General features: G+C 42.8%; 1 protein-coding gene across 10 annotated transcripts in view; it reads right to left on the reverse strand.

Annotated features, from left to right (window-relative positions):
- Positions 1–26,387, reverse strand: part of C9H8orf48 (chromosome 9 C8orf48 homolog) — a 230,685-nt gene that overhangs the window by 174,241 nt on the left and 30,057 nt on the right. For 7 of the 10 annotated variants that reach the window (XR_012160954.1, XR_012160955.1, XR_012160959.1 and 4 more), the window contains exons 5-7: positions 19,016–19,248; positions 14,466–14,618; positions 11,702–11,792 (exon numbers count right to left, since the gene is read on the reverse strand). Coding sequence is in view for 4 of the 10 variants with exons in the window: in XM_073361034.1 (XP_073217135.1) it covers positions 11,702–11,792; positions 14,466–14,618; positions 19,016–19,248 (477 nt within the window). In the remaining 6 variants the exon portion in view is untranslated. Of the gene's footprint in view, positions 1–10,994; positions 11,793–14,465; positions 14,619–19,015; positions 19,249–26,387 lie in introns of those variants that run through there. The other 3 variants (XM_073361036.1, XM_073361035.1, XM_073361037.1) reach the window with 3 other exon arrangements.

The raw sequence follows: 26,387 nt of genomic DNA on the forward strand, positions 1-26,387 counted from the left end.
ATTCTGCAAATGAGTCAAATGCAAATTGTTAGTTTATTATTAAAAAGCACAGTGATAAATAGAGTAGGCCATATTCTGCTCTCACATACAGGGCAGACAACTTCCTACACGAAGTCACAAAGCTGCTGATTAACTTTAAACAAAGTTATCTTGTTTCCAGTTATAAATCATGTTATCAGATTCAGCTAATCTGAATTTATCTTTGTCTGAGGCTCTCTTTTATTAGGGGAGAGGGCAAGGTAGGGGAGGACCAAGAATGCTTTTCATGCAAACTATAATCAAACATTCCATTCTTCCTCTCTCCCCCAAAACTGGAAGAAAATTCAAAATCCACCTGCAGGCTCCCTATTGGAGAATTCCATTTAGAAGTACAGAGAACACACTTCAGGAATGTATATTTGTTCAATCAAATAAAATTATTAGAGGCCAACACACAAGAAAAGACAATCCCTCCACTAAGGATCTTAAAATCCAGTTCTGCTTCCCTAACTCAAATTGAGTAGTATCATAGCTCAGAATAAGAAGATGCTACTCAACATGAGCAAGGGTGGCAGAATCTGACTCTAAACTGTGTTACATATTGTATCAATACCATACTCTTTTGTTTGTGATCAACAATCTGAGCCACCTTATACATCCTTAGTGCAAGACATTCTGTCACCTTAAAATTAACAGGTTTTATTCACTCCATTGTAATGTGCTCAATATACTTGTTAAACGTTAATGGAATTTAGGTGTACACATTATTGGGGTATTAGATCTCTACGAAAGTGAACTCCAGCAATGCTTAAGCAAGAGACACCAAAGACATTTCACTGATACATGAAAACAACCGAACAACATAAGAAATAATTTGTTGCCCAGTATTCAGAATGAACCAAATACATTTACATTTTTATTCCTGAGGGTCAACTTCAAGGAGGGACATTCTTGTTTTGTTTGAGCTTTTACTATGAAATACTTTAGCTTTTAATATATGTTCCACATTAAAGATTCTTTTGTCATTCAAAAGATGCATTGATAACTAGTAAAAAAACCCCTCTGAAAACCATTTAATTTAGAAACAAATCTGCCTTTGTCTTTTTTCCCCATTTACACTGTAATTAACTACCGCTCCTTGCTTGAAAACTCTCACTGATTTCAATGGAGCCAGAATTTCACCCTGAGTCTTAAATTCTAAAAAGTTCAGGTGGTGAGAAACCAGCAGGGGCAGGCAAACTCTCCACTTGGAAGTGTTTTTTTCCTCTCCTCTGGTACAAGTTTAGCAGCAAAAAGAAAAGGAGGACTTGTGGCACCTTAGAGACTAACAAATTTATTTGAGCATAAGCTTTCGTGAGCTACAGCTCACTTCATCAGATGCATTCAGTGGAAAATACAGTGGGGAGATTTATATACATAGAGAACATGAAACAATGGGTGTTATCATACACACTGTAACCAGAGTGATCACTTAAGGTGAGCTATTACCAGCAAGGGGGGGGGGGGGGGCGAGGGAGAACCTTTTGTAGTGATAATCAAGGTGGGCCATTTCCAGCAGTTGACAAGAACGTCTGAGGAACAGTTTAGCAGTGTATATGATAAATACAGCAGAACTCGCCTACATATTAAGGGCCCATGGCTGTTTCTGGTCCTAAATGGCTGTGCGAATGAAATTAGGTATTAAAAAAGGGCATAGATCCTACTAAATGGTTTTTAAAAGGGAAGTTTTCCCATGAGAGGCTGTTGACTTTTACATTTCAGTGGGAAGAGCAGTTGACCTTACACTCACAATCTGAAATGTGTACTTTTTTGTGTGTGGCTAATATGCTGATTTAAAGGCACCCTAAAAGCCCTGGGCTAAATTTAAACATAGCACTAAGGGCCCCATCCTGTCACCAGAGGTTTCAGGTGCAAAAATATGAGTTACTTCAATAGAAGCAGATGCTAGGATTTCTTTCTTCTTTTATACATTCACCATGCAGAAAATGTATTCACCTTCCAAGAGTCTCCAACAGTTTTCACAAAATACTACAGGTGGTTGGAAATTTTAACTGCTACCCTTCTGCTCAAAAGAACAGATCATATGGACACAGATTAATTGCTAAGTGGAGATTGGGATCTTTGAAGGTCACTACTTTTAAAGTACTCCATTTTACTTAAAAGACTGATGAGAATTACAGATTAACAACACAGTATAGTTTGTACTTTTAAAATACAGACTGAATAAGAAAAACGATGAAATTGCCTCAGTTGGAGGAGGTTTTGAGGTTCTTTTATATTTAAAAAAGGATTAAACACTTTGATGAATAATAAAATATAATAATAATAATAAAAGTATGAGCTAGAATAAAAGTCCAGAGCTACCAATACTCATGTTTTGAACATAAACTGATTGTAAAATACATCCTGGGACAATTCTGATTTTTCACATGTTGTCCCAGTGTCTGCAGGGATCCCTGAAATATCTTGTGCTTTAATTTCATCAGTCAAAACATTAATAGGGACATAGGAACTACCAGACTGGATCAGACCCGTGGTCCATCTAGTCCAGTCTCTGACAATGTCCAGCACCACGTGTTTCAGAAGAAGGTACGAGAAACCTTGCAGTCTGAAGGGGGCTAATCTGGTATTCTACGAAGGTCTCCTCCTGCTCTCTTAAAGTTTGAGATTGGCTTAAACCTTGAAACGTGACATTTTATGTTCCTTCCAACATTGTTTTTCAGCATTAACTTTTTATAACTTTGGATATTCTTGTTATCCATGAAAGTGTCCAATCTTTTTTTGAATCTTGCTACATCCTTGGTCTCAGCATGCTGTGGCTCTGAGTTCCGCAGTCTAATTAAACATTGTGTGAAAGGGTATTTCCTGCAGGTTTTTATAATTACTAGGTGTTTGTTCCAGAGCTAGTTTTACTGCTATACATTTTTTTAACATGTCAAACTCTTCATATAAGGAGTATTGGCTTTGCTTCAACCAGTGTTCAGGGTCAATTCTTGTCATGACATGTCAGATGACAACACTGCAGTTTGTGTCTGATGAGTTGACGTTCCAGTCTAGGCAGTGCAAAAGCTCTGCTCCGGCTGGGAAGGAGGGGTTACCCTGTGGTCCCTTTGTCTCTCACTTCCCTCCTCTCTATGGTTGCCAGAAGCATGAATGGGAGGGCAGCAATGGATAGAGATGTGCAGGGGGAAGAGGCAAAGAAAAGCTTTTCTTTGAGCTACTCCACTGCTGCAGGTGAAGCAGATTATTATTTATCACTGTAGTGCCTAGAGGCCTTGACTGATATTGGGGCTCCACTCTGCAAAGCACGCACAATCATGTAGTAAGAGATATTCCTCACCCCAACAAGCTTACAAATTGAATAGACAAGACAGACAAAAGAAGCATTAACATCCCCATTCTACAGATGGGGAACTAAGGCACCTGTTGTTTTCTTATACGTAATTTGCCCAAAATCACACAGGGAAACTGTGTCAGAGCTAGGAACTGAACGCTGAGACCTCCTGATTCTGATTGTCAATCCAGTTGCCTTACAGATAAACAGATTCTAAGTCCGGAAGGGACCATTGTCATCATCTAGTCTGACCACATCCTTAATATAGGCCATAGAACTTCCCCTTAACCACAAGACCATTGTTACTTTTCAACCAAAGAAAGGAGCAAGAATTCAGAGCTCTATTTCACAGTCCTAAAATATCTTGACATAAAACCACCCCAATTTTGATTCTGAAAACATGGCCACCTTCACTGTCAAATGGAGCCGGGAAGAATCCCCACTCATCTTCACATTATAGTATTGTACACCTGGCTGGGTGTCTTATGAAGATTTTACATCTTTTTCTGACGTATCTGGTAAAAGCCGGTTAGAGAGGGGATACTATGTTAGATGGATGATTGGCTGGGTAAGGTATGACAAGACCTAATTTTTCAGAGGCACTGAGCATACTCCATGCCCATGGACTTCAGAGTGGGTGGTGGGCTTACAGCAACACTGAAAATCAGACAGGCAGTTCCTAATGGTCTTAAATCCCTTCATCCCAGTTTCCTGCCTTCGGCTGCTTGACAATGGTGCTGTTTGTGGAGCTGGATAGCATTATAATAACATTGTTGCTCAAAACCTCCTGAGATAGCCTTTCTGAACAGTGCAACCAGTAGACTTACTCATTAAAGAAGCTAGGTGTTCCCCGCCTATAGTTTTCTTATATGCAATAAACTTGCAATCAGCTTTACCAACAAGTTTTTTATTGTCCTAAGCTAAACTAAATGCTGGCTTTTAAACTTTCTTTAAAATAGACATTTATTTTTCACTCTGTGAACATATTGTTTCTAACTGGCAAGAACTGCTCATTTACATCTTATAACATCAATAGAATGCTAATCTATAGTAAACAGTCTTTATTACAGTCAAGAATGGCTTAGAAGTGCTGTTAATTAGTAAAGCAGACCATCAGTTCTCTGCTAGCCTGAGTGGGATGAGCCACAGATTTCCAGAAGCAGGATCTGTTACAACTGCATCTTGTTATATGGAGAATCTTAGAACAAATGCTTGTGATGCAACATCTCCAAGACCTAATTTTGGCCTTGAAGCACTTGGAAGTCTGATGGAGGGGGCTTGAAGCAATCTGTTATTTCAAATAAATAGCTCTAAAAATGTTCATCACTCTCCTTCCCAAAAGAAAATCTTATGGGACCAAATCCTGCTATCCTGACTGGAGGGAGAAAGAAATGACCTCAATGGCAGTTCTGCCAGAGTCAGGACAGCAGAGTATGGTCCCTCCTGACTTTAAACTGAACTTCAGAATGACATCTGAAGCACAGTGAGGTTCTGATCCTGCAAACCCTTCCTCACCCCAGTTGTCCTTCACTAGACTTGCCCCTTTTGACTTCAATGGAACTGCTCACATGATTAAATTTTTGCAGGACTGGGCTCTATGCCAATATTCATGGCAAACAGAAATAAAACAATTCTTGTGGTTTTAAGTTATATCACAGTATACAAAATCAAGTCTTTAAGATTCTAGCGTTTAGCTCAGGTGACAGCTGACGAGAGCAAAACTCTTATCTAACCCTATGTCATTCTTAACCTAGGTAATTTTTCCAGACCCCAGCTTTGCAATCAGTGATGACATCTCTGAATTTCCAGTTTAAAAAGAACAAAAAATAAAATCTCTTCCAGACAAGGTGAATGTGAGAACAAATATTAAAGAAGAGGAAAGAAAGGCCTTCATTAGAATGAAAGATTTTTTTCTGTAACTGATTTTGTTAGAAACTACAATGTTAGAAAAACCAAGTCCGCCTCTCAGCAAAAAATCTGCCTTGGATTTTACTCTCTTTGGGGAATACTTCGGGGGAAAGAAAACACTCATTGTGAAGCAAATTCATAAGATGTAAACTGTGCTCATTGTAGCGCTTATTTTTCCTTTAAGCCTGAGGAGGAGCCCTGACACCACAATGTTACAGGAAAATTGATTTGATTTTCTCCAGTTATCCATTCAAGAAAACAAAGATTCAAAAACTGGCAGTGAGATCAACAGCTTTTTCTTCTGACAGAGATGACAGTGAGCACCAGTTTCTGACTTATACACTGTTTGGATATAGATAACATGCATTGTTAACTTTCTGACACATCCTCTTCCTTATAAGCTGCATGGCTTCATAAACAAATAATACTTCTGAGCCCCATCTATGCCTTGAGAAGCTGAGAAAAAAATTTCTTGTGGACAACGTGGGCTATGTGGGAATCCTAGTTCATGTTTTTTCAGAAATTTGAGTGAGTGAGGGCAACTACTGAATCCCAATGAGGCCCAAGTTCAATGAAACTCCTGTACCTGCACTTTTGGCTTTGACAGAATATGAAAACTTTGCTAAGCTGAATGCAACAGGAGATACTGAATCTAAACAGCTAGAAGGGTCCCTCTCATCCACGGTTGCACTGACAATAGTGCTGATCATTATTTTCTCTTTGATAATGACATCCCTAGTGACCTACTGTTTCCACAAGTGGCAACTGAGGGGTAAAAGACTGCAGAAAGCGCAAGAGGAATATCAGCGAGACCATGAAAAGAGCATGTTCCAAAGCATGTCAGGACTTGTTTCATAAAAGAAATCAATCGAACATGAAATATTCCTGCATTACCTGAAAATCAGACAGGCAGTTCCTAATGGTCTTAAATCCCTTCATCCCAGTTTCACCTGAAAGTGAAAAATAACTAACTATTGGAAGTTACATATTGAAATATCCACCTAAATATATCCTGGTTTTACCTAATTTGTAAGAATTATTAATGGTTTGGAAATTTCCAACAGCTTTATTATAAGTCAAAAATATTCAGTTGTCTCATTTGTGCAAAGTAAAACCAATGCAACCATGTATTTTAATCTGCATTTTATTTATTAAAAAACAGTATGTCAAACCCTGCTGTCCTTACTCTATCAAAATTCCCATGGCAGTCAAAGGGCCAGAGTCTCAGCTCGTTCCAATCAACATAGCTGACGGGAGTTGATAGAGCGATGATGATTTGCATTAGCAGATGATCCGGCTCAAAATTTGAGAAGTTAATGGGAGCTTTATTTGAGTAAGGTCCACAGGATTTTATCCAATTACTACCCAGTCCTGAAAGCCTTCTGGGGCAGAACTCACAAAGACTTCAAGAAGAGTTCCATGCACAGAGGGCTTGCAGGATTGAGCCCTATGTTTGCTAGCAGACTGTATGTTGATAATCATTCAATTTATTTTGTTTAGGGTCCAGTGCTGCAAAGTTCTGATGGCACTTTACTTCTGTGGGAATTGAGGGCACTCAGCACCTCACATGATGGGCCCAGACTTATTAAGGAGCATGCAAGCTGAACACACTTTTTTAAAGCTTGCAATTATTTTTAACCAGGCTTACAATGGTGTGTTTCTATTTTTGACGCCTGTAATGTTATGTCATGCAAAAGATGCCGACTCTATTGTGGGTAACATATGTAAGTAATATTTTCTAACAAAGTGTTGGATATAACATCAGTATAAGTAGCTGTTTTAAAATGTAGAAAATATGTAAAAAAATGCAAACAAAAACCCTGCTCAAGTATATAGCTTGCTTGCAATTACCATTAGCTGGTGCTGTATGTATTTTTAAACAAGCTGTAATACTGTGATAATGCTGTACACTTGCTTCTGTAGGCAAAAAAGTTCAATTTAAAAACTGGCAAGAAGATTAAAGATGTAAATGTTCTTAACAGTGCTAACAACAAAAATATGGATTTTCATGGGATATTCTAAAGGCAGACTCTGTTACATGCTACAGATCTATTTTACAATGTATTTATGGATCATACACACTATTCAATGTGAGAACAAACAGTACTATTTTGTTACAAAATAAATAAATAAAGAAGCAGTGAATGCCCATGTCCAGAAGGTGGATAATGCTTTCATAGGGCCCCCTGATCTATTTTATTAGCAACTTGAAAGGCATGTTCTGAAAAGAACAAGGTACCCACTAACTTATTTGGGGAACGGGCAAAGTGGCATTCCCCCCACCACCCCGCACAACTCATCAATCCCATTTTCCAGTCTGTGTAGGTAAAGACCTACAGTATATCAACTATGTGAGAGAAAGGGACAGTAGACTGGGGAGGACAAAAATGAAAACCTAATCCATACATTACTGATATATACATTCGTGAAAATAAAAAAACCTCTGAAACATTTTACATTTTTAACAAAGTGCCACTTACTATAACACCTATACTGTATGCAGCAGTAATTTGCGCATGTTTGTGTGTCCAGCTAAGTTTTTATTTAGCAGAGACAATAAAAGGTAATTTCTTTGTTCTACGAGATAATATTTAAGTTGTGACCTGAAGACACAGGGCACATTATTATTTAAAAAAATATATACATATTAGAACAACTTTCAAATTCGATACCAGGGTATATATTCTGGGTTAACTGCACTGAAATCAGATATAGTCCAGATTTGCAGTGGCGTAGAATTTGGGCACTGTGTCAATATGATGATTCATCGCCACAGGAGGGCACTATTCTTTAAAGCAGTAAACCTTTCACTTCATTACCACCAGTTCAACGCTCCTGACAAACTTTCAATTTGAATGAATGGGATTGGACTGGCTTCATCGGCACTGATGACACTGGCTACGGAGAAAGGTATCTCAAGGAGGGAAAGGTGAATTTGTATAATCTTGGCACCAATGAAGCTATGTAGGTTGTTGATCAGGGATGAGTTTCTGACAAGGCAGGGGGCACTAGAGAGCTTGTGGCACTTCTAAACTTCTCTCCCAGTGAGTGTGCCTGCACACAATGAAGAAATTTAAGACTGCTATAAGGCTTACTGGTAAAGAAACTAGCTAAGCCGCAGATAGCACAAGGGATCCGAAATTGGATATACAGTTTTTCACCTCTGCCCTTGTTTAAATCCAGTCCAGGTCAGTAGCAATCGAACATCATAACCATCTAAAGGCATTGCAGTGGCCTATGGGGAATGAAATGGACATTTTGGCCTATTTCCTAGTGGCAAGCATCCATATCATAGAGTCCACTCCTATAATTGGTGCTCAGAAAAGAGGCTAAGGAATAAATGGGCTTGGAGTTAACTTCATCCCCTCAGAGGTTATCTCTTCAGGGAGAGGTGTGACAGTTCAGGGGGAGATTGCACTGCCATAGTAGCCAATGCTGTATCAGTCTGGTGCTACTTTCAGGATAATAATCTTTCAGGTTGTCAGTTCAGCAACATTCATGGTGAGGTTAGCAACAAAAAAAGTGCAGCATCACAAAAACCATTACCAATGAATATGTAAAATAAATCAGTGTATGCAACAAAAACAAATAATTTCTGCATTTGCAAGATGTTCACAGCAATAAACTCTAGTACTTCACGAATCATTCAGAGGATTAAAAAAGGGTAACAGTGTGCAGTATGAAAACCAAAAAAGAAAAACTCTAAATGACACTTCACAATGGATGGACTAATTTGTTTCAGTGACACATCTACTTACTGTATGACTCGCCCCTCATCAGTCTTGCTCCTTTTATACCCCAATCAGCACAGACAAGGAAACCAGATGAATAAATTTTTCTTGATCACAGTTTTAAAGATGTTTTTCCAGATCAAACCAAAAATCTCTCTCAGAAAAATAAATGGCTTGTGGGGAGTATAAAAGGAAGAGCACCGATCTAGGCGCCTTTCTGTGGTCTCCATGTCAAAATTCTTTGGTTACTAGTCTCAGTCCCTGCAGGAGTATGAAATAAGTAATTTACAGGGCAAGCTCTCTCATTTGCTTCATACTGTACATCAGCAATAACTGCAACCTGGGAACAGAAAATATGTGTTCAGATCCCAGAGTTAAAATATGAAAGAGAAGAACTCCAAAACTGTTCTAAGCCTGCAGTACTGAGTAGCAGAAAAAGATACACACCACAGACCATACGGCTGGTGAATTTTTAAATGAATTTTCTGAACTGCCTCTCTAAATTGGGTGTGCATGGTGCACTGTGGGAAAATAAAATTGGTAAGTGCCTGATCCAAAGATCTTATAATTCAGTGTATTTCTACAAAGAGTTGACAACTAAGAGTTAAAAAGAAATACTTCAAGATTTCCAGTGACAATCTAAACACCAAAAGCAGAGCTCAAATGCACTGTTGTGTCCTGTCCACATGTATTTAGAACGCTGTATCTAATATTCCCTGTTTTTAGTAGTGAAACAAAGCTACACAGATGTATTATTTTGCACTGTGTTATGCAAGGGTAAATTTTCAGAGGGTCTTAGGCATGGCCTCCCTTTTTGTGTGTGTACTTTGCTATCACTGCTCCATAACAGAGCTCTTATGAGACCTTATGTTGAGTAACGGGTGAACTTTTGCTAATGGAGTTCCAAAAAGGTCAACAAAGAATTAGGCAGAGTTTGGGAAGGGAGAGGGAGTGGAGTCACAAGACAAATGGGGCAGAGATGGAATGTCTAATGTGAACAGGGTTATAGAAGTGGGAGATAGGAGGGGGATTTTAAGATACCTAAGGATGGTGCATTAACAAAAAAATCCAGTGGCATCTTGTTCACCATATAAGATAGCTATATAAGTTGCAGTCGTGATCTAAAACTGAAAGTGATGCTAATGGGAGTTCTTAGGATGGGCTACTTTGCCCAGAGGGTTGCTAAAAGGTGGAATAAGCTGCCAGTGAAGGAATGAGAACGGCTAGTATTAAAGAATTTAAGACTGCTCTAGAGATTCCGTGAAGGCCTCACCTACTCAGGCAAAACTAATGAAATCGTTCATGGAGGTTATTCATACCACAAGATCAAGGATAATCTAAGTGAACCTCTAATTCCCTCCATCCTAATTTATTTTCATGCTTTATATTGATGTGTGCATCGTGAAACCATGTGGCTAAACACACAACCCTGCGTACACTGATCTGATAACTACAGTACATAGTATATGTAACACCTACATACCTGTAGTTTGTTTAAACAGAACATCAAATCAACCCCATCAATAGATTTTCTTTTACCAAAGGGGAAAAAAATGCAACACCAAAGTACCATTCTAATGTCTTAACAAGCCACTGAACTATTAGGCAGTGATCTCCTTCATATACACATTATATAGACAAATGTCTACCTAGATCCTCAATTGCTGTGGAAGGCCCAAATGCGCTGAAAACATGGAGGTTACAGAGGCCAGCGAGTCTGCAACTCATGTGGATCCACTGGCTACACATTGCCAATGTGGGATGATGGAATGTGCTACGGCTGTCAGTGGAAGCCATGATGATGACCATAGTAGTGGTCATGGTTCTGCTGTCTACATGCCCTGCTTGGAGTGAGCAGAAGGATTTCACTGCTTCCAGCCCCCAGAGATCTCCTGTGCAAAGCCTCTTTACTTGGACTTCCTATGTCGTACCAGACTTTCACCCAGAGATAATCTCAATGAGATAGTGACATTCCTTTTCAGGAATCGATAGACAGTGACAGTAAATGCATCAGCAAGTTCAGAAAACAGTCAAAATATTATCTTAATTGATATTTTATTCCAGTTTTATTCTGTATTTTGTTTTCTTTCTCTTTCTAAACATCCACCCCAGACAGGTACTATGATTAATTTAATGCCATTTCTTGTCCTATTGGCATCCTCAGGGTTACTGATTTATTTCAGTTCACATTCTCATTATTCCAGTTCTATAAATGCCCAGTTTCATTTTATTCCTTTTACAGTTACTCTGCAACCGTCTCTTTCTCTCCTCCACCTGGGGCTCTAGCTTTCAATTTAACAGGAGGCAGAACGCAAAGATTGAGCTGAAGCCCAATAATTACACCTCCCCACCCAGAAAAACAGAACCATCTATTTTTTGTACAGATGGAAGAAGCAGTGAGCTGCTCTGAAATCCCATAAGCAAACCCACAAAAACAATAGTTATTCCTTGTCAGAATAATAATAAAAAAATGTCAGCTTCCATAATTTGAAAAATGTATTTGGTTGGATGACACTGTATTGCAGCTTTTGCATTCGGGAAGGACACATAGCAGGACTGTCGGTTGGAATCTTGTGCTCTGTGAATATCTGGTTCTACCTGCAAGGATATTTACCCACTGATCAGTTTGTCACTAACAAAACAGTTCTCATTAGGAGGCATTAGGCACATGAGTGTCACCAGAAGATTTTTGCCAGCTCTTACATTCTTTGATTAATGCTCATCACAACCAGGCCCTACACTTTCTGACCTCTCTCATTCAGTCTTTGCCATATGCTCCTTGGATCCTCTGAAAGCTTGGGGAGGTTTTTGTGTATTTCTCCTATAAGTGTAAGCGAGTCCTGAAATAAAAGAAAACTGCAGTGAGTATGCATCTGTCACGTACTATAATGATACGGGCCATCTTAAGGGCCAAATTATCCCTTGTGCAGAGCTACCCATAGAAGGGCCAGCAAATTTAATAAGTTATAGCTCACAATATCCTGAAGAACACTGCATCAGAGAACGAGGATTCTCCCCACATCAGAGTGAACAGGATGTGAGAGCCAGCAAACCAGAGAAATCCCAGCGATCTCAGGACATCTGAGACGGACGGGACAGGGACAGAGAGAATCACTGCCTTTATTCAGCTCCCTAGGTACATGTCATGGCCCATGCTGTCAGGGCCTACTGCAACCCACTCCAGATTACAGGGGCTGCAGGTTTGTATAATTTTTGGCGGTGCCCAGAACCCGCCCCTGCCCAAAGTCCGTCCCCCACCTGCCCAAGGGTCTGGGAGGGAGTTTGGGTGGGGGAGGAGGTCTGGGGTGCAGGCCCTAGGCTGGGGCAGGGGATTGGGATTCAGGGTGCAGGCTCTGGGAGGGAGTTTGGGGATGGGAGGGCGTGCGGAGGGAGGGGGTGCAGGTTCTGGGAGGGAGTTTGGGGATGGGAGGGGGTGCAGAGGGAGGGAGTGCAGGGGTGAGGGCTGGGGGGTGTGGCTGCAGATGAAGGGTTTGGGGTGTGGGAGGGGCTCAGGGCGAGAGTAGGGGTGTAGGGGGTGAGGGCTCTGTTGGGGGTGGGGTGTTAGGCTCAGGGCTGGGGCAGAGGGTTAGGGTGCGGGGGATGAGGTCTCTGGCTGGGGCTGGAGATGAGGGGTTTGTGGTGTTGGAGGGGCTCAGGGCTAGGGTAGAGGGTTGAGGGTGCGGGGGGGTGAAAGCTGTGGCTGGGGGTGTGGGCTCAGGGGTGGGGCAGGGCTGGGGATGAGTTTGGGGTGCAGGCAGGCTGCTCCGGGACAGGGGCCAGAAAGAAGGACTTCGCCCAGCCCTTTACTGCCTCCCCAGCAGCACACTCACCCCCACCACTGTCACTGCACGTGCCCCTAGGGCCTCTCTCAGGTCCAGGAATCTCCCTCGCCTGCCCCGTGGTGGGTGCCGGTGGGTGCTGCGTGCGCCTCCTCCCCTGCTGTTGCCCGACTGTAGCCTCGCACTGGGGGTGAGGGATGGGGCTGCCTCCTTGCCCAGCATGGGGCAGGAGCGGTGACTGCGGGCATGGGGTGGCCCCCTGTGCTGGTGGAGGGTCCCGCAGGAAAAGGGAAGGGTCTGAGGTGGAAGGGCAGGCTCAGAGTCAGTCTGCCCTGGCAGTCGAGATGGGGGGCGCTAGGACCCTGTGGCAGCAGTTGCTGCAGGGAGGCAGCATGGAGCTGCAGGCAGAGGCAGGGACACTCTGATCCGCAAGGGGAGGCAGGGGACACTCATAGGAGGGAGCCCCACCCCTCACCCCCAGTGAGGCTACAGTCAGGGGCAACAGCAGGGGAGGAGGCGCACGCAGCAGGTGGGGCTGAGGGGGGACACCCAGCCCCAAATATTGGTGGAGCTGGGCCCCTGGTCTCTGAATATTGCTGGTGCCAAGGCACCACGTGGAGATATAACTTGCCGCCTATGCTCCAGAAGGCTTTCCTAGCATGAAAGTAGGAATCCATGGGACAGAATGCCAATCAGGTCAACATTATCCTCCAAGAGGAAATCCCTTTGGATTTGTCAAGGATGCTGTAGACTAGCCATCTCCCCAGGCATAATACAGAAAAACAAAGTCTGAATAGCAGAATATGGGGTTGGAAGGGCTTCTGTAACACTGACAGATGGAAAGAGCATATTGCAGAGCCACTCTTCCTCCTCTTTCCCTGAGTCTATGGCCAGTTTTCACTAGGTCTAACTCCCCTCCCTTACATCAGGTACGCAGGAACCTTGATGATGAGCATGGTGTAAATACTTAGATAGTTTAGAATGAAGAGTAGTGGGAAAACTAGCAACTACAAAACTGGCTTCAGGTACAAGACAAGATGATTTGAGAATCCATAAGATAAGGGATGAAGTGTGCATGCCAAGCAGGAGAATATTGTAAACGAAAAACCTCTGCATTCCAAATCTACAATCCACAAGGTGGCTGTCATCTTGAGCTCATTGAAGCTGTAAGGAAAAATAGACAAGGTTTCTAGCTGAAACCCCATGAGAACACTTTTTATGGCAGCACCATAATACAGTAATGGTTAAGAAAGAGCAGAAGGAACAGCCTCTGCGACAGTAAAACTGCCCTGCATCCATGCAATGCGGCAGTCACCTTGCACCCCATTCCTTGAAAAGCACGAAAATGGGATGGAAGCCTGTGTCGATGTAACCAGCAGGCATCCTAGAACAATGATATAATTTACTACTTTGTTCCTGGCTAGCCAATCAGAAAACAGATCATGGAAAATCAATCCAGACATGCTCAAAATAAAAAACCTCTGGAAAATGGTGAGTCAGATTATCAGTTGATGTAAATCAGACTAGCTCCATAAACATGATCAGCACAAGGTGAGAATCTAGCCCCATGCAGGTTAGTAACAACATGGGGCCAGATTCCACCCTGACTCACATTGCATGCAAGTCTATGTGAGTGCATGGTCATAAATCAGGATGCAATTTGGCTCATGGATTCCACAACTGCAAGTGTGTACAAAATGCACTGGAGTGTTTGTTTTAATAACATTTGCTTACTTTGACATAAATCTGTTCTTCTAATTTATCTTGGAGTAAAGCTTTCTCCACTAAAGTCTTCTTTTGTCTGAGAAAGTTATTCTTGGCCAGTTTTGTCCATTTTTTCTTACAATCATGGCATTGTGAAGGCTGGTGTAGTTTAGTTTCTGTCAGCTGTAAGATGAGAAGTTGAAAAAATGAACGAGTAAGATGATTGCTTCTATTAAAAAATAACAAATAAAAAATACAGATATTTTGAAGAGAAAGATTTGCTCTTCTAGGGAGCCATAAATTACTTCATAATCTTTTTCACAATATCATCTTGATGAGCCGGTCTGAATGACTTTTACACTAAATTACATTTGCTTTCCCCCATGTGCTACACTTTCTAGCAGCAGTAACTTTGTTTCATTTAAGGTTAATCTGATTTTTTTCAGCCATCCTATCGCGGATTGGTAATACACCAGATTTTTCTTGTAGTAGGCGAACTGAAACCTACATGCCCTCTTTTAAAAGATAATAAATATCGCCACAACTTTTAAGAAGAAAAAGAACCCTAAAGCGATATTGGTTCAAATATGTATATACAGTTCTGAATTAAAACCAAAGTAAAATTGTACAAGCAGTTTCCTTTAAGTGTTGAATAACAATATTTATTAAAGTCTGTGTTAGTTTATTTAGCACAAAATCTTGAGAGTGCTTAAAGGCTATACACAAATCTCAGAATATATATATGTATATAGGATTTGAGTCTGATCTCATTTACACAGATGTAAATCAGGACTAACTCCACGGAATCACACCAGAGTAAAACCAATGTAAGCAAAAGAAGAGTCAGGCTCAGAGACTGTAACAAATTTATTAGTAGCTGTTTTTTATTACATTTTAGTGTAGTGAAAGGAGGTAAGTAGCTGTAATTTCAAAACAGTTAAAACAATGAAGCTCTCGATATCATAGAATAGAATCATAGAATATCAGGGTTGGAAGGGACCTCAGGAGGTCATCTTAGTCCAACCCCCTGCTCAAAGCAGGACCAATCCCCAATTAAATCATCCCAGCCAGTGCTTTGTCAAGCCTGACCTTAAAAACTTCTAAGGAAGGAGATTCTACCACCTCCCTAGGTAACGCATTCCAGTGTTTCACCACCCTCCTAGTGAAAAAGTTTTTCCTAATATCCAACCTAAACCTCCCCCACTGCAACTTGAGACCATTACTCCTTGTCCTGTCCTCTTCTACCACTGAGAATATTCTAGAACCATCCTCTTTGGAACCACCTCTCAGGTAGTTGAAAGCAGCTATCAAATCCCCCCTCATTCTTCTCTTCTGAAGACTAAACAATCCCAGTTCCCTCAGCCTCTCCTCATAAGTCATGTGTTCCAGACCCCTAATCATTTTTGTTGCCCTTCGCTGGACTCTCTCCAATTTATCCACATCCTTCTTGTAGTGTGGGCCCCAAAACTGGACACAGTACTCCAGATGAGGCCTCACCAATGTTGAATAGAGGGGAACGATCACGTCCCTCGATCTGCTGGCTATGCCCCTACTTATACATCCCGAAATGCCATTGGCCTTCTTGGCAACAAGGGCACACTGCTGACTCATATCCAGCTTCTCGTCCACTGTCACCCCAGGTCCTTTTCCACAGAACTGCTGCCTAGCCATTCAGTCCCTAGTCTGTAGCGGTGCATTGGGTTCTTCCATCCTAAGTGCAGGACCCTGCACTTATCCTTGTTGAACCTCATCAGATTTCTTTTGGCCCAATCCTCCAATTTGTCTAGGTCCCTCTGTATCCTATCCCTGCCCTCCAGCGTGTCTACCACTCCTCCTAGTTTAGTATCATCCGCAAATTTGCTGAGAGTGCAATCCACACCATCCTCCAGATCATTCATGAAGATATTGAACAAAACCGGCCCCAGGACCGACCCCTGGGGCACTCCACTTGATACCGGCTGCCAACTAGACATGGAGCCATTGATCACTACCCATTGAGCCCGACAACCTAGCCAGCTTTCTATCCACCTTATAGTGCATTCATCCAGCCCATACTTCTATAACTTGCTGACAAGAATACTGTGGGAGACCGTGTCAAAAGTTTTGCTAAAGTCAAGAAACAATACATCCACTGCTTTCCCTTCATCCACAGAACCAGTAACCTCATCATAGAAGGCGATTAGATTAGTCAGGCATGACCTTCCCTTGGTGAATCCATGCTGACTGTTCCTGATCACTTTCCTCTCCTCTAAGGGCTTCAGGATTGATTCCTTGAGGACCTGCTCCATGATTTTTCCGGGGACTGAGGTGAGGCTGACTGGCCTGTAGTTCCCAGGATCCTCCTTCTTCCCTTTTTTAAAGATTGGCACTACATTAGCCTTTTCCCAGTCATCCGGGACTTCCCCCGTTCGCCACGAGTTTTCAAAGATAATGGCCAATGGCTCTGCAATCACAGCCGCCAATTCCTTTAGCACTCTTGGATGCAACACGTCCGGCCCCATGGACTTGTGCACGTCCAGCTTTTCTAAATAGTCCCTAACCACCTCTTTCTCCACAGAGGGCTGGCCACCTACTCCCCAAGTTGTGATGCCCAGCGCAGCAGTCTGGGAGCTGACCTTGTTCGTGAAGACAGAAGCAAAAAAAGCATTGAGTACATTAGCTTTTTCCACATCCTCTGTCACTAGGTTGCTAGGTTGTCACAGTCACGGAACTGACTTTCAAAAACACCAAAAAGAAAGAAACAAATTAAAAAAACCCAGTATTCTCTGCTCACTTGGCACAGGGTTAGCCAATGAATGGTTTAACAATTACTTTTACATGCTGTATGGCAGTCAATTAAAGCAAATGTATGTGATAGTAACTGAAGCAAAATACATGACTGCAATTATTATTCACCACTCATTTTTTTGGTTCTATCAAAATTATTCTCCGATGCAGACATGCTGTACCCATTTCAAACGAGGCACAGATATTTTCCAACACCAAGATTTATGGGTAAAGGCATCTGTAGGTGATGACTGTCACAGTAACATATTCAAACCCCCCTACAAATACAAAGTTAGAATTCAAGGATCATTGGAGAATAAACAACAGTTTTGTGATTCCTGACACACACAGAGTGGAAAGAGGCGTTGTTTGTCTCAGTGTACGTGTCCTATGGGAAAGCACTGGGCTGGCAGAAAAGAAAAGCTCTTCAAACTGTTAAAATGACACATGCACATCTTACCAAACTCACTGATGCAACCCAGATTCTATCAGGCACATTTCATTCTTTAGGGAAGTGTTAAAAATTAAAGGTTGGCAAAAAAAAAAAAAAAAAAAAAGATCAGGCATTTAGGAATGTTTCTATTAAAATATGTCTAAACACTTCCTGTTTTTCGTGCAAAAGAGTGACAAATAAAAGCCAACTATTTGCCACGTAATCTTAGCTTAAAAGATATTTTGCTAATGTGTCATTCACAGTGACAGGGGCTAAAGTCATACCTATGTGCTAAAATATTTTACCTTTGTCTCCGTGGATATTATCTTTTCTATCTAGGAACACGGGTATCAGTTTTCCAATCAAAAGCTAAACCATGCCACAGGCCAGATATGTCCATAGCCAAGTGACCAAAAGGTGAAGATCTATGCAGCAATATTTACTCTTCTGAAAAAACACTCCCCTATTGCCCACATTCATATATTCCCTAGAGAAGCATGACCTCAGGAAAGACCAGGGACTGCAACTGTGGCCGGTCCCTGTACCCAGGGCAAAGAAGAGGCATAAGGGGTGAGCTTTTTTGTGCCCTCCCTTCTTGCAGCCAGGCAAAATCTGGCTCAGAATGTATTATATATTTACACATATTTCTGTTTTTGTGCAGGTGTCCTGATAGCCAGTCCTAATTCTGGACTACAACAAAGAGTTTATACAAAAGGGGAGAGGCAGGGCTCTCATATTTTACTCTCCCAGGCTGCCCGGGAGGTTTCAGTCATCTACCACTTCTTTTGACTGAAATCCTATCAACTCTCTGTGGCTGAAGTAGCAAGACAGCTTCTGACCTCTTTTGAGCAGAGCCAATGCCACTTTGTACATTAACCAACTGTTATAATGGAGATGCCAAACCTTCTCCTGGACAGTGAGCACGTTTCTCTGATGCTGCCCCCGGACTCCACAAGTCACTTCCAGAACAGTTCTGTACACAACGGGCAAGGGCAGCCTGACAAGCATCACTTACAACTCTACTCCCCAGTTAACCTAACGCTCATAGAGGTTGACAATAACTATCCACCCCTGCCTCTGTGAATTACTCATATTGTATGAAATGTCTCAATGAAAAATCAGCATTTTGTCAGTAGGCAACGTTTTATATAATTTTATTATTTACGAAAAGCGTTTCTGCAGCGTGGTCTTAATGAGAAAATCAGAAACACAAATCCTGCAGTCCTCACTAAGGCAAAACTCACAATGAAGTCAATGGGAGTTTTGAATGAGTAAGGACAGCAGGATTTGGCCCGTATAGTTTCAAATTTTTCTTTAGCAGCCCTCCAAAACCAACCAACCAACCAACAAACTGGCATGATTTATGTTTTGGTTACAGTACCTGTTTCATTGTCTCACTGATATTTTTCAGATGGATTCTGTTCACTAGCTGATCAGGAATAGTACACTTCAAGTCACCTGTCACAGGCTTCTCTGAAGTGAATCCATGCTGCAGATGTTTATGTTTGCTGCTGTTTGACTGCTTAGAGTTCAACTTATGATGGATCTGGCTTATTTTAATGGTGCAAAAAGACTGCAGGGCATCCAATTCTTCATCTGATACTTCAGTAATTTCTGTCAACATCAAAACAAAAATCGCAATTACTATATCAGAGAAGAGAAGAATCCCAAGTCTTCTAACTATTGTGACCTCTTATCATGTAGTTAAAAAAAAACCCTGCAACATCAGGTATGAAGGTATTTGCGTTCATAATAGCAATGCAATGTTTACATGTAAATCTGGTATAATCCATTTAGAAAAAATGAAAAGTATAAACACCTCTATGATGTACCAAAAAGGAAACACAGTCCAAAAGGAAGGGGAGAAGACAAAGACCACGTGCAAAGAAAGTACTTCATGTAGAGCACACAAGACAAATGCAGATTTACTGAAGAGAAAAAGTAAATGTGGTAAATAAAACAATACAGAAGTTACCCTTAGTTTAGACACTAAATACATTAATGGAGACCATATGATTGCTTAATTTGGATTTAACCCCTTCTTAGCAGGAACTGCAATCTGCTAGTGCAAAATGCATTACCATTTGAAGTAAGAACTCCAGATCCGATAGCAAACCACACACATATTTATTAGTTACAGTTCTATTAAAAGCAACTGCTGGAAAACACTTAAAATATATTCTATAATCTACAGTTCATCTTCACACATTTTTTAAGGAAAATGTTATTTCATTAGCAAACACGTTCCTCCCAAGTTTCAATGCTCATTTAATAAATTCTTTATTTGATTCTGTTTAAACATCATCTCTCTCATTTCCTTCTTCCTTTCAGGTGGCATTTAATAATAAATAAAAAAGTGAGAAATTACAATTAAGATAGAAGCATAATAATGAATTTAAGGCGATACCCAACACCCACTGAAGTCACTGTGAGTCATTCCATTGACTTCAATGTGCACTGGATCCAGCCCATAAAGAACAGATAAAATGAGTAACAAATTTCTTGTTGTTACTATTTGCGTATTTCATTAGCAGCATTGCTTTGTTGAGTGATGGCTCCATGCAGCTTTCATCTGTTGCACTGTTTTTAAGTGTTTTATGGAGGATAAAGAGTATTTCTCTATATCCACATTCCACTTGCTTTTCCATGATTACCAAAACCCAACTGTATGGGCTTAAATTCATATTATTCAGAAACGTCAAGCTGTGCCCTGCCAAGTCTATATGACAGTGTAATTGTACCACTGTAACAATTCCCTCCTATAGGCTGTTCCACTCCTTTGTAGAATCTTGTCTAAAATTTGATTGTAAACTCTTCAGGGCAGACACCAAGTCTTCCTCAGGGACAAACACCAAGACTGCAGAGCTACATCCTAGCACCTAGCACAGTAGTGCTCCAATTCTGTCTGGTGCCTTAGGGCATCCCCACAATACAAATATTAAAAAATAATAAGCTATCGTACAAAATTCCTCTTAAATATGTTGTGATGAATTTAATGTGAAGTCTATAAGATGTAGCTCTGGAATCATGGAAGGAAACAGAACATCCTTTCAGAAATGCAGCCTATCTTTATAAAAAACAAGCGATCTATATTTAAGATTAAGTGAAGTTGAAATCAGTAAGCCCTGCTTTATGGATGACAAAGAAAGTGAGTGAACTGTAACAGCCACAGTTCAGAATCAATTATAGCAAGGTAATTTATTCCTCCTTATGACTCAGTGTATCAATTCCACTAATGACAAAGCAAGAAATGGTATTACCTCGTATCCCACTTACATGAATAAGAATGATCCTCACTTTAAAAGCAATACAACAAAATTGCCTTTTTCTTAGGTAAGATCATAGATGTTTGACTGGAAAAGATAATTGCAGCCATCAAGTCCTTTCCCCTACAAGTGCAGCACATAGGCCGTGCTACAAAGTTGGACTGATACACTGGAGAGGCATCGAGTTTTAATTACACTAATCAACTGTGCACATGTTCACATGTACTGCACTCAGAATGGATAAAGCAAAAAAGAAAACTACCAGTGCAAAAATTCAGTACTTGAGTGTATTTATTTCGCAGAGATACATATCTACTGTTAGGATATAGATATTCAGGCCTGTCTGCAAAGGCCTGTACTCTAAGAATTTAGGTGTATTCTTATCACTTGGCTAGTGATAGAGGTATAAAAGAAAGAATCAAAATCACTGTCTGCTGGTGTAAGGGCCTTCTCTTACTGTGACAGTCTGAGGCCCTGTTCTTAGGCTAACACCTTTGGCTAAGCAGCAGAGGCAGCCATAAGCTGGGAAGCAAACAGTCACATCCTCACATTCCAAACTAGTCACACTGAGCCCTGGTCTACACTAGGACTTTAGGTCGAATTTAGCAGCGTTAAATCGATTTAAACCTGCACCCGTCCACACAGTGAAGCCCTTTATTTCGACTTAAAGGGCTCTTAAAATCGATTTCCTTACTCCACCCCTGACAAGTGGATTAGCGCTTAAATCGACGTTCCCAGCTCGAATTTGGGGTACTGTGGACACAATTCGATGGTATTGGCCTCCGGGAGCTATCCCAGAGTGCTCCATTCTGACCGCTCTGGACAGCACTCTCAACTCAGATGCACTGGCCAGGTAGACAGGAAAAGAACCGCGAACTTTTGAATCTCATTTCCTGTTTGGCCAGCGTGGCAAGCTGCAGGTGACCATGCAGAGCTCATCAGCACAGGTGACCATGATGGAGTCCCAGAATCGCAAAAGAGCTCCAGCATGGACCGAACGGGAGGTACGGGATCTGATCGCTGTTTGGGGAGAGGAATCCGTGCTATCAGAACTCCGTTCCAGTTTTCGAAATGCCAAAACCTTTGTCAAAATCTCCCAGGGCATGAAGGACAGAGGCCATAACAGGGACCCGAAGCAGTGCCGCGTGAAACTGAAGGAGCTGAGGCAAGCCTACCAGAAAACCAGAGAGGCGAACAGCCGCTCTGGGTCAGAGCCCCAAACATGCCGCTTCTATGATGAGCTGCATGCCATTTTAGGGGGTTCAGCCACCACTACCCCAGCCGTGTTGTTTGACTCCTTCAATGGAGATGGAGGCAATACGGAAGCAGGTTTTGGGGACGAAGAAGATGAGGAGGAGGAGGAGGTTGTAGATAGCTCACAGCAAGCAAGCGGAGAAACCGGTTTTCCCGACAGCCAGGAACTGTTTCTCACCCTAGACCTGGAGCCAGTACCCCCCGAACCCACCCAAGGCTGCCTCCTGGACCCAGCAGGCGGAGAAGGGACCTCTGGTGAGTGTACCTTTTAAAATGCTATACATGGTTTAAAAGCAAGCATGTGAAAGAATTACTTTGCCCTGGCATTTGCGGTTCTCCTAGATGTAGTCCTAAAGCCTTTGCAAAAGGTTTCTGGGGAGGGCAGCCTTATTTCGTCCTTCATGGTAGGACACTTTTATCACTCCAGGCCAGTAACACATACTCGGGAATCACTGTAGAACAAAGCATTGCAGTGTATGTTTGCTGGCATTCAACCAAAATCCGTTCTTTCTCTCTCTGTGTTATCCTCAGGAGAGTGAGATATAATTCATGGTCACCTGGTTGAAATAGGGTGCTTTTATTCAGGGACACATTCCTGCTGTGCTGTTTGCCTGTGGCTGAACAGAAATGTTCCCCGCTGTTAGCCACGGGGAGGGGGGAGGGTTGAGGGGGTAGTCACGCGGTGGGAGGAGGCAAAATGCGACCTTGTAACGAAAGCACATGTGCTATGTATGTAATGTTAACAGCAAGGTTTACCCTGAAAGAGTGTAGCGACTGTTTTATAAAATGTGTCTTTTTAAATACCGCTGTCCCTTTTTTTTTCTCCACCAGCTGGATGTGTTTCAATGATCACAGGATCTTCTCCTTCCCAGAGGCTAGTGAAGCTTAGAAAGAAAAAAAAACGCACTCGAGATGAAATGTTCTCCGAGCTAATGCTGTCCTCCCACACTGACAGAGCACAGACGAATGCGTGGAGGCAAATAATGTCAGAGTGCAGGAAAGCACAAAATGACCGGGAGGAGAGGTGGAGGGCTGAAGAGAGTAAGTGGCGGGCAGAAGACAGGGCTGAAGCTCAAATGTGGCGGCAGCGTGATGAGAGAAGGCAGGATTCAGTGCTGAGGCTGCTGCAGGACCAAACCAGAATGCTCCAGTGTATGGTTGAGCTGCAGCAAAGGCAGCTGGAGCACAGACTGCCACTGCTGCCCCTCTGTAACCAACCGCCCTCCTCCCCAAGTTCCATAGCCTCCACACCCAGACGCCCAAGAACGCGGTGGGGGGGGCCTCCGGCCAACCAGCGACTCCACAACAGAGGATTGCCCAAAAAAAAGAAGGCTGTCATTCAATAAATTTTAAAGTTGTAAACTTTTAAAGTGCTGTGCTTAAAGTGCTGTGTGGCATTTTCCTTCCCTCCTCCACCACCCCTCCTGGGATACCTTGGTAGTCATCCCCCTATTTGTGTGATGAATGAATAACGAATGCATGACTGTGAAGCAGCAATGACTTTATTGCCTCTGCAAGCGGTGATTAAAGGGAGGAGGGGAGGGTGGTTAGCTTACAGGGAAGTAGAGTGAACCAAGGGGCGGGGGGTTTCATCAAGGAGAAACAAACAGAACTTTCACACTGTAGCCTGGCCAATCATGAAACTGGTTTTCAAAGCTTCTCTGATGCGTACCGCGCCCTCCTGAGCTCTTCTAACCGCCCTGGTGTCTGGCTGCGCGTAACCAGCAGCCAGGCGATTTGCCTCAATCTTCCACCCCGCCATAAACGTCTCCCCCTTACTCTCACAGATATTGTGGAGCACACAGCAAGCAGTAATAACAGTGGGAATATTGGTTTCGCTGAGGTCTAAGCGAGTCAGTAAACTGCGCCAGCGCGCCTTTAAACGTCCAAATGCACATTCTACCACCATTCTGCACTTGCTCAGCCTGTAGTTGAACAGCTCCTGACTACTGTCCAGGCTGCCTGTGTACGGCTTCATGAGCCATGGCATTAAGGGGTAGGCTGGGTCCCCAAGGATACATATAGGCATTTCAACATCCCCAACAGTTATTTTCTGGTCTGGGAAGAAAGTCCCTTCCTGCAGCTTTTGAAACAGACCAGAGTTCCTGAAGATGCGAGCGTCATGCACCTTTCCCGGCCATCCCACGTTGATGTTGGTGAAACGTCCCTTGTGATCCACCAGAGCTTGCAGCACTATCGAAAAGTACCCCTTGCGGTTTATGTACTCGCCGGCTTGGTGCTCTGGTGCCAAGATAGGGATATGGGTTCCGTCTATAGCCCCACCACAGTTAGGGAATCCCATTGCAGCAAAGCCATCCACTATGACCTGCACATTTCCCAGGGTCACTACCCTTGATATCAGCAGATCTTTGATTGCGTGAGCTACTTGCATCACAGCAGCCCCCACAGTAGATTTGCCCACTCCAAATTGATTCCCAACTGACCGGTAGCTGTCTGGCGTTGCAAGCTTCCACAGGGCTATCGCCACTCGCTTCTCAACTGTGAGGGCTGCTCTCATCCTGGTATTCATGCGCTTCAGGGCAGGGGAAAGCAAGTCACAAAGTTCCATGAAAGTGCCCTTACGCATGCGGAAGTTTCGCAGCCACTGGGAATCGTCCCAGACCTGCAACACTATGCGGTCCCACCAGTCTGTGCTTGTTTCCCGAGCCCAGAATCGGTGTTCCACAGCATGAACCTGCCCCATTAGCACCATGATGCATGCATTGGCAGGGCCCATGCTTTCAGAGAAATCTGTGTCCATGTCCTGATCACTCACGGGACCGCGCTGACGTCGCCTCCTCGCCCGGTATCGCGTTGCCATGTTCTGGTGCTGCATATACTGCTGGATAATGCGTGTGGTGGTTGATGTGCTCCTAATTGCCAAAATGAGCTCAGCGGCCTCCATGCTTGCCTTGGTATGGCGTCCGCACAGAAAGAAGGCGCGGAACGATTGTCTGCCGTTGCTCTGACGGAGGGAGGGGCGACTGACGACACGGCTTACAGGGTTGGCTTCAGGGAGCTAAAATCAACAAAGGGTGTGCCTGTACATCAAGGAGTATTTCAGGCAGGACTGCATGGAGGGTTCCAATAAGAAATGGTGCACCAAAGTTATCGTTGTTATTGGAACAAGGAGGTTAGCCTGGCCTCTGATTGATACATGGCTAGATTAACCTCGCTGCGCCTTCTCTGTGACTGACTGCAGTGTGATCTAGACAGGGGAGGAGGAAAATGAGTCCAAAACAAATCTGGTCTATGTCTTGTTCTGACCCACTCCATCGATCCTTTACATCTTTGGCTGGCAGCAGACAAAAAAGGCGCGAAATGATTGTCTGCCCTTGCTTTCACGGGGGGAGGGAGGGTGGGAACGGGGTCCTGACGATATGTACCCAGAACCACCCGCGACAATGTTTTAACCCCATCAGGCATTGGGATATCAACCCAGAATTCCAATGGGCAGCGGAGACTGCGGGAACTGTGGGATAGCTACCCACAGTGCAACGCTCCAGAAGTCGACGCTTGCCTCGGTACTGTGGAAGCGCTCCGCCGAGTTAATGCACTTAATGCACTTAGAGCATTTTCTGTGGGGACACACACACTCGAATATATAAAACCGATTTCAAAAAAACCGACTTCTACAAATTCGACCTAATTTCGTAGTGTAGACATACCCTGAAATAAGGTGCTATTCGGCTGTTAGGAATACAATCCTGTCCTGATAGTTCCTATCACCTCCAGAGAAAGGGAAGTGCCTAGAAAATGTAAAAGGAAACTTAGTTTGATAGCATCCTGTCTGGCAAGAACTCACTTATCAATAGCTGGGATGTGAAATCCTCGCTTCTGTGTTGTCCTGTCATTGTAGTTCCCACTTTGCTATTGTTTGTCGGTATAATCTCTCTCTGGTTCTGTGATTGTTCCTGTCTGCTGTATAATTAATTTTGCTGGGTGTAAACTAATTAAGGTGGTGGGATATAATTGGTTACATAATCATGTTACAATATGTTAGGATTGGTTAGTTAAATTTCAGGAAAATGATTGGTTAAGGTATAGCTAAGCAGAACTCAAGTTTTACTATATAATCTGTAGTCAATGAGGAAGTGACTGGGTGTGGGTGGGGGTGGGCATGGGCATGTGGGTGAGGGAGATGGGAACAGGGAATGGGGGTAAGAAAATTGGAATCATGTTTTGCTAAAGGGGGAAATGGGAACAGGGAATGGGAGTAAGGAAGTTGGAATC

Source organism: Lepidochelys kempii, chromosome 9 (assembly GCF_965140265.1).
Source record: "Lepidochelys kempii isolate rLepKem1 chromosome 9, rLepKem1.hap2, whole genome shotgun sequence".
NCBI lineage: Eukaryota > Metazoa > Chordata > Testudines > Cheloniidae > Lepidochelys > Lepidochelys kempii.